Below are 13072 nucleotides of genomic sequence, written 5' to 3'. Positions count from 1 at the left end.
TGGCAGGCGGTGGTTTAGGCCCTTAAGATATTACAGCTCTTTGTATACCCTTGACTATTGCGGTGTGTTTACTTGGTCTGGTGGAAGAATTAGCACCCCCTCAGAGTGCAGAGGACCTTACTATTACTCTGTTTTATGCACATAAAGCGATTCTTCTATATTGGAAGAAAGCTGAGGCACCCCCACTGACTTATTCGAAGACCCTCATTAATAAGGCATTGCCATTCTATAAAGCCACATACCAAATTTCAGAAGGTATGGCAAGGTTGGACTTCTGACTCATCCACACTTACTTGAGGCTGTCATAATTAAACATGAGGAGTCGGGTTGATTACTCATATTAAGGGATGCAGATAACTTTAGACTTTGTTGGTAGTCATGTTGGGTACTCCAATACCAATCCTGTATGGGCAGGTGTTGTCAGTATGTTAACATTGCTTTGGGGCTCCTGTAAAGGTAGTATTTGTAATGCTGACATTTTCCTATCCTAGGCTGTATCTCAAAATGTAAATGTCTTTATATCCTTGCACATGTATTGTGGGGGGGGGGGGGGTGTTTTGCTGATCACAATGTATCCGCATCACAAATGTATCTGATGCATCGGAAAAACTTCTCAAAAGTGACTCATAATGATAACAGAGGAACGAAGCACCAGAGATAAGAGACACTTAAAGGTTTGGAGTGAGATAAGTAAACACTGCAGGTATATGTGTTTTGTTCAGATTTCATGACTGAGGTTTACAACCACTTTAAGTGATAGAAAAATAAATTGTGACATTTCTCACCATGTATTGACGTCATACCGAGAGTATATGATGGTCTGCGCATTTGCAGAGACTTATTCAGAGATGGGTAGGTGCTACTGAAGAGAACATCATTGGGCAGTGCCTGGTCCAGGAGTGATGTGCGTGCATTGATAAATACCATCTCTCGCTGACTGCTGTAGATACTCTCATCAGAAAGTGTCCTGTGCAAAGACCGCTTGCTAGTTGGAGTTGTAGGAAAAGATGACTGGGAAAAAAAAAAAGAAAACAAAGCCTTTAAATATTGCACCTGTATCTCGTTTACTTCTTTGGTACTAGACTGGATAATATATATATATATATATATATATATAGACAATTTTAAAGGTTGTAAGCAGAGGGAAAAGTACCAAAGACTTGGCACCTTTAGATCCCCATTATATGTTGAAATTGTACCCTCAGGTAATGCCCGATAAGCTTGACTATCACTCTGCTCTCTTCTCCTGTTAACATGGCCCATGCACTGCAGCACACTTGATTGGTTCTTTGTGCTGCTTCTCCCTCACTGTCTCGGTTTTACAGGGATTTCAAGAGGCTGATGTCAAATTTAAGGGATTAGACTGATTGCATTAACAAAAAATGTTGTCTTGTCTTTTTTCCACAGAGATTGTGCAGTGTGTCTTTTACATGGAAGTTCTATGCTGGTCCTTTCACGGGACTGTTTTATGATTTGGCACTAGCACTTCACCATTTTCTTCAATTATATTCATTATATTAATGTTTATTTGCACCTTGATGCCCCTTTATTTATTTGGGGATCTCTTGTGCACTATTGTATGTTTACAACAAGTTAATATTAGCGCAGCACCCATTTTCTTCATTTTTCACATTTGGTTTTGTACACCTTTGTGTTTGCAGCTATATTATTTATTTATTTGTTGTTTATTTTTTTAATTATTTATTTATTAGTAGCGCTGTAGTACCATTTTTGACATAATGTATCTGACCAACATGTGAGGCCGCTCAGCTGAGGCTACATACAGCATACCATGTGTTTCGGGGATGAAACAGGAAGTCTTGGCTCCAACCCGGAACACAGTATGATATGCTGTATGGAACCTCAGCTACATCCAGCTTATACCGCAGACTCATATGTTAGCGAGGGACATACTGTAGTTTGTTTGGGCCGGCTTTGCCCAAACAAACTATGTAAAGCGTATCAAAAGCTGGAGTTCAGCTTTAAGGCCAACAGGTAGATGACCCACTGAGAATGATGGCTTTTAGGATACTTGCTTATCCCTGAGGGCTAGTTCACACCACAAAAACGCACCTGGGATGCATTCTGGATTCGGTTTTGCTTACAGTTCACACCACAAAAAACACACTTTGGATGCATTTCTGCATGCATGTTCTTGGTTCATTTTGCCCCATTCCAGTACAATTCAGTGCAGAAAAAATGCAGCAGGTTGGTGGTGTGAACTATGCCAATGGAACCCATGTAACCTACTGTCCATGCTTTTGCGATGCAGAAAAAATGCATTGGACTGCATTTGATCTGAATAGGCCCACATATGTAGGATCTGTGCCATCACCCCTGTGACTTTGCCAGCAAGAGACATACTTATATACTTTATCCAGAAGAGCAGGGAATGCTCACCGATTGCACGAGATGCACCAGAAAATTTGTGTGCGATTATGAGCTCATCCAGCACTCATTATTTGCCTCTAGGGAAGCTGAACACAGCTCAATCTACACCTGCATTACTAGATGCTCAGCTCAGGTCTGCTGCAAAAAGAATTGTACAGTGAAGGGTCTCTATAAGCAATAATTAGGACAATGGAGAAATGACACCAGAGGTATTGTATGGAAAACTATATCCTATTTAGACAGAGACATACTGCCACACATAAGACACCAGATCAGCATGCAGAGTCCTGACATCTTGACATAACCTGTTATTTTCTAGCACCTTTTTGGCTTTAAGCACGGAAAGGAATACCTACTGCGCGGTTGTCATGGAAACAGAGCGCCCTGGACAACCATTATTAAAAGCTCAGAACTATATAAGGGATTTTGCTCTTTCAGTGAAGTGCACATTTTACTTGGTTGGAACTACAAGACGTGTGCTATGACTTTAGAGCTTTGGCAGCATCAGTGCGCCCAACCCCCAAGCTATTTTCAATAATAAAAAAAAAAAAAAGTGTTTACTTTTATGAGTTTCCAGGCACCGGACACACAGCGGTCTATGGGAAGCTTCCCAGCTTGCAATCAACAAAGGAGTGTTCGGGACGCAAGCGATGTGCCTGCAAACACTCCCACTCTCCACTCATTTGTCCCCTTGTCTGTGTTTGATTGGCGGGGACCGAAGGATGGTGGCACTGCTTCGTCACTTCCGGTTTCCCGGCCATCATTCACTGTGCTGTGTGGGACTGTGGAGTTGACTGTGCATGCGGGACCCGGTGTGGTGGACTGAGGAAGGCCTGTGAGCAACGGTAAGTGCCGTCGCCTTTATTTGCAATTTACAGGAACAATCTCCAGTAAGGACGGCCACCTACTGTATGTACAGTGCCTTGCAAAAGTATTCACCCCCCTTGGCTTTTTACCTATTTTGTTACATTACAGCCTTTAGTTCAATGTTTTTTAATCTTTTATGTGATGGATCAGAACACAATAATCTAAGTTGGTGAAGTAAAATTAGAAAAATATACACATAAAACAATTTTTCAGAAATAAAAAAATGATAATTGGCATGTGTGTATGTATTCACCACTTTGTTATAAAGCTCATAAAACGCTCTGGTGCAACCAATTACCTTCAGAAGTCACATAATTAGTGAAATGATGTCCACCTGTGTGCAATTTAAGTGTCACATGATCTGTCATTACATATACACACCTTTTTCAAAGGCCCCAAAGGCTGCAACACCTAAGCAAGAGGCACCACTAACCAATCACTGCCATGAAGACCAAGGAACTCTCCAAACAAGTAAGGGACAATGTTGTTGAGATTTACAAGTCAGGGTTAGGTTATATAAAAATATCCAAATCTTTGATGATCCCTAGGAGCACCATAAAATCTTTCATACCCAAATGGAAAGAACATGGCACAACAGTAAACCCAAGAGACGGCGGCACACCAAAACTCACAAAATGGGCAAGGAGGGCATTAATGAGAGAGGCAGCACAGAGACCCAAGTTAACTCTGGAGGAGCTGCAGAGTTCCACAGAAGAGACTGGAGTATCTGTACATAGGACAACAATAAGCCGTACACTCCATAGAGTTGGGCTTTATGGAAGAGTGTCCAGAAGAAAGCTATTACTTTTTAGCAAAAAACAAAATGGCACATTTTGAGTTTGCGAAAATGCACGTTTGGAGACTCCCAAAAGGTGTTGGAATGGCCTAGTCAAAGCCCAGAATTCAATCCAATAGAAAATCTGTGGTCAGACTACAAGATTGCTGTTCACAAGCGCAAAGCATCCAACTTGAATGCGCTGGAGCAGTTTTGCAAGGAGGAATGGGCAAAAGTACCAGTGGTAAGATGTGGCAAGCTCATAGAGACTTATGCAAAGCGACTTGGAGCTGTGATAGCCGCAAAAGGTGGCTCCATAAAGTATTGACTTTAGGGGGGTGAATAGTTATGCACATTGACTTTTTCTGTTATTTTGTCCTATTTTTTGTTTGCTTCACAATAAATAAAAAAAACACAGGATGCCCAATGTTAAAATTCCCGTAAAGCATCAACAGATCTGATATACTGTGCCTTAACAGGGAAGAATGGAGCACTATCCTTGAGACAATAGGCTCAAAAGATGACTTGTCTAATCCACCTAGCAATGGTGAAATTAGAAGCAGAAATCCCAGAGGGAACTCTCAGGAAGCACAAAGGGGTAATCAAGGGCAGTAGGCAACAGGCAGAGCTGATGAAGGAGGCTTGGTGGTGTCTTTGAAACGCGTTCCGATTGGCCAGACACAGTGTTAGGCGGCTCCCCACTCTGACAGCTCCGTAACACTCCTACACAAATTTCCTTTTCGTACATGGCACAAGACAAAGAGGGAAGGAGGAAACTTCCCTAGGGAGTAAAGAGGCTTTACGCCTTAAAACAACATTGAAGGCCTCTTCCCACAATAGGGCCACTAACTTGGAAAGAAAAGCCACCCTGTAAGGTCAGATAAAGGAATATGCCTAAATATTTGAAAGCACAGCCTTTGAAAGGCCAAAACAACTAGGTTAAGGTTCACTCCAGTCAAAAGGAAATGTATAGCGAGAGGGGATGCATGCAAAACCCTGTACCAATGCCTTAATGAGGGCTGGAAGGCCAAGCGCTTACAGTCGGTAATCAAGAAGCAGGACAGCAAATGGATACCTGGGTCAGAAGGTATGTGTTCCGTAAAGACAAGTGGAGAGTCTGCTAAAAATATGTCCGAGTACCACACTCTTCTGAGCCAGTTCAGTACTATGAGAATCATTGCAATGCCTTCCATCTTGATCCTGCAGAGCAAGGCAGAAGCTGAAGAGGTCAAAGGGCTTAGATCAGTTTGAAGTGATCCAAGGGAGTCACCAGAGTATCTGCTGCAAAGGCCCAAAGGTCCCTGGACCTGGCAACAAACTGGATACCATATCCGGTGCCCAAACCTGTGTCAAAGGGCTAGGAACACCTCCAGATGGAGACCTAATACCCCTGGATCCAGATGTTGATGACAGAGAAAATGCACCTGCCAATTTTTCCTCATCTGGCATGAGAACAGTGGAAGGGGCTTAAACACGCAGTTCTGCCCAAGAAATGACCGAATTCACCTTCCTTTGAGCGTTGTGATTTCTGGTGCCACCTTGATGTTTTTTTTAGGTCAAGGCTGTAGCACTGTCTGACTACATTCTTGTCAGGTGACCTCACAACTGAGGGGTCCAGCACTGAATAGACAACTGAACTGCCCTCAGTTTCATGATGTTGATGTGAAGACAGGCTTTCTTCGATGACCAAGTTCTCAGTATAGGGAGGGCATTCAGGACTCCTCCACTCAGAACAAAAGGATAGCATCTATTGTGAGAGCTATCCACGGATTTGGGGGAAAGGGTTTCCCTGACTTGAGCACAGGGTTGGAAATCCCCCATGCCAGGAAGGAGTCTAGCCTTGCAGGTCAGATGCATGGAAAGGTTCAAGAACTGTATCTGTTTCTCCAATGCTGCCAGAATCTTGAATTGCAATGGCCTGTGGTGAAACTGGGTGTATGGCACTGTCTCAAAGAAGACCATCAACAGGCACAAGATAGTCATGCAAGCACACATCAAGTGACCACCCTGGGATTGAAGGATTCGGCCATAGGAACGGAGGGACAGACGTTTGTCCAGAAGCAGGAAAACTCGGGACAGGGTTGATTTCAATTGCAGGTCTAGGTGCACTAGTTTCAGCAATGATTTCTGTGCACAGTCTGCACTGCACTGAAAGTTGGCTGACAGGGATAGGGATGACTAATCTTATACCAACTTGTTCAGGTAACCCACAACTTGTATTCCCTGAGAACATAGCAGATCTCAGGGACTGGATCAAGCACCTTGGGGAAAACCAGGGGAGAGAAAGGGGAGACAGGCTGAAAAGAAGAAGGATAGAAAGATAATGCTGACAGCCCACTACAAAATGCAGATAGCATTGATGAGCTGGAAAATTGATGAGTTAGAAAAATTACAATCCCGGATGTCTACTAAAACCAGAAAATCTCCTTGAACGAGGAAGGCAACGACTGACCCGGCCAGTTACTGCAAAACTTTCAAACACACAGGAACAAGTTTCCCACTTTATTGGGAAATGCAAACAGGCATGAGTGGAAAGCCTGAAATCGTTCCTTATTTGGGACTGAGGCAATGACCACCTCAATCTTTTCATCTGCGTGTGGAGAGAAGCAAATTTAAGATCATAAAGCATGGAGAAAGCAAAGTCCAAAATTCCAGTTTGTAGCCCCTAGAAATGACACACTGCATCCAAACATCAAGGATTTCCTGGGACCAGAAGGCTGACAGATGTCCCCCTCCTCACTGAAAAGATGGCATGGAGCCAGACTTGGATGGCTTTGAGTTCTATGTCCTCCACGAAAGTTTGTTCCAAATTTGCAGCTGGAGGCCTGAGAAGGGTGATGAAAACTTTCATAGCCTCAAGTAGGTGGTCTACCTGCGAAAACACAAGTCTTAGGCCCCATACACACAAGAGGATCGATCCGCTGGAATTGATCCGCGGACCGGCTCCATCGGATAGATCCCCTGGTGTGTACGATCCAGCGGATCTGTTTCCGCGGATTTTTGTCCCCGGGGATGGATTTCCAGCGGATCAAAATTTCTTGACATGCTAAGAAATCGATCTGCTGGAATCCATTTCAACGGATTGATCCGCTGGTCTGTACAGACTCACCGGATCAATCCGATCGAATCCATTCCCGCATGCGTCGTAATGATTCGACGCATGCGTGGAATTCCTTATATGACAGCGGCGCGCACGTCGCCGCGTCATAATCGCGGTGACGGCGCGACACGTCACCGCGGACGAAATTCCGTGGGGATTTTGATCTCATGGTTAGTACAACCATGAGATCAAAATCCGCCAGAGGATTTATCCGTGGAAACGGTCCCCCGGACCGTTTCCGCGGATAAATCCTCTCGTGTGTACCCGGCCTTACTGTTCTGGAGAAGAGAGTACTTTTATCCCCTGTGATCTCCTTGATGTACCTAAAGTACTTAAAGGTTGGATAGAGTGGAGAGGGATTAGAACCCCTGTCAGTTTTTATTGCTGTGTCCCCTGTTAAGGAAATGTAACCTATTTGTCCTGTTTACCATCATCATTGAAAGTAAAAGAAAATCCCAAATTTGGGTTGTCCCTAGAAAATTAAGAGGGGAAATCTTCCAAAGGGGACATATAGCTCTGGTGACCTGGGAGTCCCCAAGCAATTCCCTTAATTTGCAGGGATTTACCCTCACTGCCGGTTTGTCTATGGGACAGGAAATGAAGGGAAATCTCTGCAAAGGGACACAGATGGCTAAAAAAAAAAAAAAAAAAAAAGACAGGGGTTATAACTCTCATTTGATCTATTATTGAAAGTAAAAGAAAATGAAAAATGTTGGATTTTCCCCAGAAAAATAATAGCAGTAAATCTTCCGAAGGTGACACTAGTTATGGTAACCTGGGCCATGAGGTGCTACAAGCTGCCAGGTGTTCTGTCAACCCTTCAAGACCCATTAATTACACAAGCATGGTGGCGTTTGGTGTGTTGCCCACTTCTCAGTTGGACTGCTTTTGGATGTTCCATGGTTAAAGAGATTGTAAAGTAAAACATTGCATTTAAAAAAAAAACATGCTCCAATCCTTTTGTGAGATGACGCCCTGTTGTAGTTTTTTCTCATCCCTTTTTTCCACGTATGGGATCCACTCCCTCGGAGAGAGGGATACCCATTTTTTTACCATTTGAAAACTCTGAGTGGAGACGAGGAGGACTACAGGAGTCGGATGATCTCAACATTTTGGTGGAGTACCAAGACCCCGCAGAGGTTCATCTGCAACTCCTATGACCTTGCACTAGGAAGGTCCACCTTATCTGGTAAGGTTCCATTTTTTATCTGTGTGTAACGTATGAGGAGGAATAGAACTTGATGGTGGTCAACAGCCATTTCATCCCCTTCTTTCCTCAGCTTTAACGTACATGGATTTTTCTTTGTGGGACTGGAATTTTCCGTTTTCTTTTTAGACATATAGGACTATTCATTAATATTTTTTATTTAATTTATTTCACCATTTATCATTTCATATTTATATACGCATGAACATTTGTTAGTTCCACTCACAGATTTTTGTTTCACGCAGAAGGGTTCTGTGTGTTGGTTTGCATTTTAATCCCATTATAATTTGTGTTTATATACATTTGGTGTCCTTCACTGTATATCATTTATCTCTGTAGGAGTCACATGCACTTGTTTAACCTACTTTTTATTGGAATATTTATATTACATATTTCAATAAGTATTTGGATTTCTCTATATACACCTTTAATGTTATTTTAGCACGACTATTACCTTTGCACAGTTGTTTTCACATGATTATCACATGTTTTATGTTGCAGCTTATTATTCACTTCGTTTAATTTTGTCATATAAGCACCACTAGCGCAGTATTTACCCTTTTCCTTACTATTAACATAATAACTTGCTCTGTGCAATGTTTTTTTGAACAGAGCAGCTCTTATCCTCCTTTTCCCGGGACCCCCACCAGTGCTCTGGGCCCCTCCCCCTTGCAGAGTGCCCCCCCATAGCAAGCTGCTTGCTGTGGGGGCACTTGTGTGTGTTCGCTCCTGAGCCAGCTCTCTGCGTCAATAAGACAGAGCACTGCTTAGCCCCGCCTCCTGTCTCTCTGGCTGTGATTTGACAGCAGCGGGAGCCAATGACTTCTGCTGTTGCCTTTCAGTCTTTACAATCACTTTAATGACTAAAGATCCTGTGTTTTGTACTGTTCAAGAACATATGATTTTAACCTTCCAGTACAGTATATTCAATTTTTTGGTGTACAGTACAGGTCCCTCCCTTTTCTTTATGATTTTCCTGTTGCTTTCTACAAAACTGTGGCTAGCTTAGAATGGAAAGGGTTTTATAGATAGGATGTCCCTGCAGCCTTCATTTTTTGCTGGTGTCCATCACCTAAAGGGAGCTGAATACAGCCCAGCTGCATATAGTCCAAAGTTAAAGACTAAGGCTTCATGTACACTAGCAACTCCTAAACTTGAGTTGAGGAGCTTTTGTCACTTTTTTTGCCAAAGCGCCTAAACTCAACTCCATAAAAACCTGTGTGTCAATGTACACCCAGGCTTTTAGCAGAGTTTAGGAGCTGCTGTGGTTAGGTGAGGTTCAACCACCCTCAAACCCCCTCTCCTGAACACGGAAAAATCGCTCTTAAAGATAGGACTGCTGGCCAAAGTGCGGCCAAAATTGTGGCACGACAGCCAAGTGTAAATGTAGCTTAAACATACAGTGTATGTTTAAGAAAATATTTGTTACTGTCATTTTAAAAACAGTTTGTATTTAAGACACTTATAAATGTAAAGATTAATGAGTACAGACGCTCCTTGTTTAATGACTTGCTTGTTTAAGGACCACTTAGACTTACGACTAGCTCTTAGTTTTACTTTTTGGGCACTGTACATCATTGTATTGTACAGTACAAGATTTTTGTGTTCTGTACATATGCAAATTACCGTATTTTTCGCCGTATAAGACGCAGTTTTACTACTACAAAAAACAGAGTAAAATGTCCCTGCGTCTTATAGGGTGAATGCTGACCAGTCACTGACCCAAACCCCCCACCCCCCCGTCGCCGCCGTGTCTGAATCCCTCTCTCATAGGAGAGGACATGTGATGCATTCCTAGCAGGGGCATACCAAGAGGGAGTGGGGGGAGACGTTTTGCACCCGGGTGTCAAAACATGGGGGATGTCAGTAGCAGTGCGATGGGGGTGCGCTCCGCGCCCAGATCTGGTGTCACCCGCCAGAGGTGACACCATCCCGAAGGCAGTGAGAGCCTTTGCTGTTTTTTTTTTTTCAGCCGAACCCCCCCCCCCCCTTTCGGCGCCGTGGTCTAGTCCTGTCTGACTTTCTGCTCCTTCCCCCACAGCTGCTGGTGTGAACGATGTCCCACAACTAATTTTTAGCTGCTTCCTGGGTACATCTGAGAGCCAGCCAGCCAGCCAGAGGGGATTATAATGGCAGTGTCCTCCACTGCCTGAGATGAGCTGTTGATAAGGGGGTGGGAGGTGTGAGCTGGCATGGTATCCATTGCTCATCACCTGAGCTAATGTGATAGAGGCTTAAGGTGTGTTTGTGTCTGCCCTAGCATCCCTGAGCTGATCTGGGAAGGGGGGGGAGGTTGCTGTGTCTACCACCACCACCAGATATAGTGTACCTGAGCTGATTTTATAGGTGGGGTGGTATTGCTGTGTGTCCACCACCCACCTATAGTAGTAGTATAATATAAAATATTTTAGTACACCATTTGGTTCAGAATATTATTTTTCTTGTTTTTCTCCTCTAAAACCTAGGTGCGTCTTATGGTCAGGTGCGTCTTATACGGCAAAAAATACGGTAAACAAAGTTATTGAGTTGGAGCTTTGTGTTTAGACCTTTTTTTTCAGGATACAGTACAGTAGTTAAGGAATGCTTAAAATATTGATTACTTGTGGCTCCTCGTTTAACAACCAATTGGTTTAATGACCTGGTCACTGGAACGGAACCTGGTCATTAAGTGAGGAGAGCCTGTATTTATGAATGTGTACAGGCATGCTCAAACTCTTCTTAAGAACTTTGCATGAATCAAAGCATAATTTTTTTTTAAGACAAATAACTAAATGTCAACAAGGGAAGCTTTGTGACATTTATTTATCAGTTTGGACAAATCTGTTTTTAGTATATTGGTTTCCTTTCTGTATTATAAATGTATTCTATAACATTTCAACCGATAAAATATCAGAGTAGATAAATTATGGTTTACATTTTGTGTGTATGGTGGTTTAAATAGAGTATTTACCTTGAATGACTTTTCTGATCCTGTAGGTGGATTCTCCAAGTCTATGAGCCTCTTAAGCTCATCTTGAACTGTAGACACCCTCTTCGGAGATGCCTGCAAGTCTCTAATTGATGCACGCAGCCTGGTAGGTGGCATCTCCACACAATCAATCTGGAGTCGTCTTTTATTGAAAGAAACAGAAATAAATGATTAGGAAGATGACATCTAAATGAAAGAGAAAGCAAACACTGTGAAGTTCTGTTTATCAATGCAAACTGATAAAGCGATGAAAGAAAAGCAGAGAAAAGAGAAAAGTCTAGTTTTGTCATGACCACCACAAAAACTCATGCTTTAATACCTGTTAGAAAGGAAGAAACCTGGACTCAAATTTCTCTTTGTGACATAAACAGAGAGACAAATAGAGGGAGTTTGTCAGGAAACAAAGCTGCAAATTTAAAACATGCAACACAGTCCAAAAAGTTACGCAACTTGTAATAGCACAAAAATGTGTATTGGCTCTTTCAAATCTTGTTTACCATACAAAAAACGTCAAAAGAATTTGCCAAGCCAACATGACATTGCTTTTACGATTTGACAACAGAACAGAAAGGGCTCTTACTTTCTTGAATCCATAAAGCCCACAGAGTTTATAGTCCCTTCAGGTTTTTTCCATCCAATCAGGTACTTGCTAGTAGCCCCCTGGCGAGGGTAGAAAGTCCTAGGACCAGAAGGGGAGGAAGAGGAAGAGGAGAAAGAAGGTACGAGCTGTGGGGAAGTGGCAGAATGAGACTCTTCCTTGGGTGAACTTCTGGCACTAGTGAAAACAACGGGACTTGCTGAGTGCCGAGAGCTCATGGTGCTGGGGAGAATGAGAGAGAGCTAATCTTAATTGCTGTTTTTTCCATCCACTTTGTAGATAATTTACACCATATCCAGGGTGTGAGCCATAGCTTGCCACAAAAATTAGTTAATGCTAGTGCACCTTCACTGAACACAGTCAAGTGAACACCGGGAGATTATGATCATTCAGATTTTAATCCCTTATGTTTACATACAACACTGGGATTAATCTGGTTACATCTATTGGAGAGAATTTTGCATTCTTTCTAATGATTAAACACTTTTAGGAAACACTTTATACACTCACTGGCCACTTTATTAGGTGCATCTATCTATTATCAGTTAAGTCTTTCTTTTGCCTTCAGAACAGCCTGAATTTCTCATGGAATTATATTTTGGCCGGTTGACAACTATTGCAGCCGATGACGACTCGGCAGAATTATGCAGTTTTGGCAGATTCGTAAGTCGCACCTTCATAATGTGAACCTCTTGTTCCATACCATCCGAAAGGAATCATTGCTGTGAATGTCAAATTCTGATTCTAGCAACTGCATTTCATTGGTGATCACATGCTCTCTAACTTAATTTTCTTGTTCTTAGCAAGCAGGAGTTGAATCGGGTCGTCTTCTACTCTGGCCCATCCTCTTCAAGGTTTGACACGTGTGCATTGAGGCAATTCATTTTACCAGCAAAGTGGCCATTTGTGCTTGTTATAGCTGAGAGTCTATATAAGCTTGTACAGGTCTGTCTTGTCGTCCTCAGAAGGTTTTGAACACCGAACTGTCCCTCAGAACGTTTTATGTACCATTATTTGTGAACTTTAGAGTAACAATCCCAGGAGGTCAGCAGTTTCTCCAATTCTGCAACCACAATGTCTGGCATGAACAATCATACCACGGTTAGTTTGTTAGATCATATATCTTTCACTTTTTAATACTTGAACAACTAAACTTTCTTAGGCCT

At 42.6% G+C, this 13072-nt stretch overlaps 1 protein-coding gene across 1 annotated transcript in view; it reads right to left on the bottom strand.

Annotated features, from left to right (window-relative positions):
* Nucleotides 1–13072, bottom strand: part of SIPA1L1 (signal induced proliferation associated 1 like 1) — a 331939-nt gene that overhangs the window by 33210 nt on the left and 285657 nt on the right. Inside the window, 3 exon segments of the mRNA XM_040332639.1 lie at nt 786–1011; nt 11291–11450; nt 11889–12128. Of these exon segments, the coding sequence (XP_040188573.1) occupies nt 786–1011; nt 11291–11450; nt 11889–12128 (626 nt within the window).

The sequence above is a fragment of the Rana temporaria genome, chromosome 13, assembly GCF_905171775.1.
Source record: "Rana temporaria chromosome 13, aRanTem1.1, whole genome shotgun sequence".
NCBI lineage: Eukaryota > Metazoa > Chordata > Amphibia > Anura > Ranidae > Rana > Rana temporaria.
The sequence above is the reverse complement of the archived record's forward strand: the minus strand, read 5'-3'. Positions and strand labels throughout refer to the sequence as shown.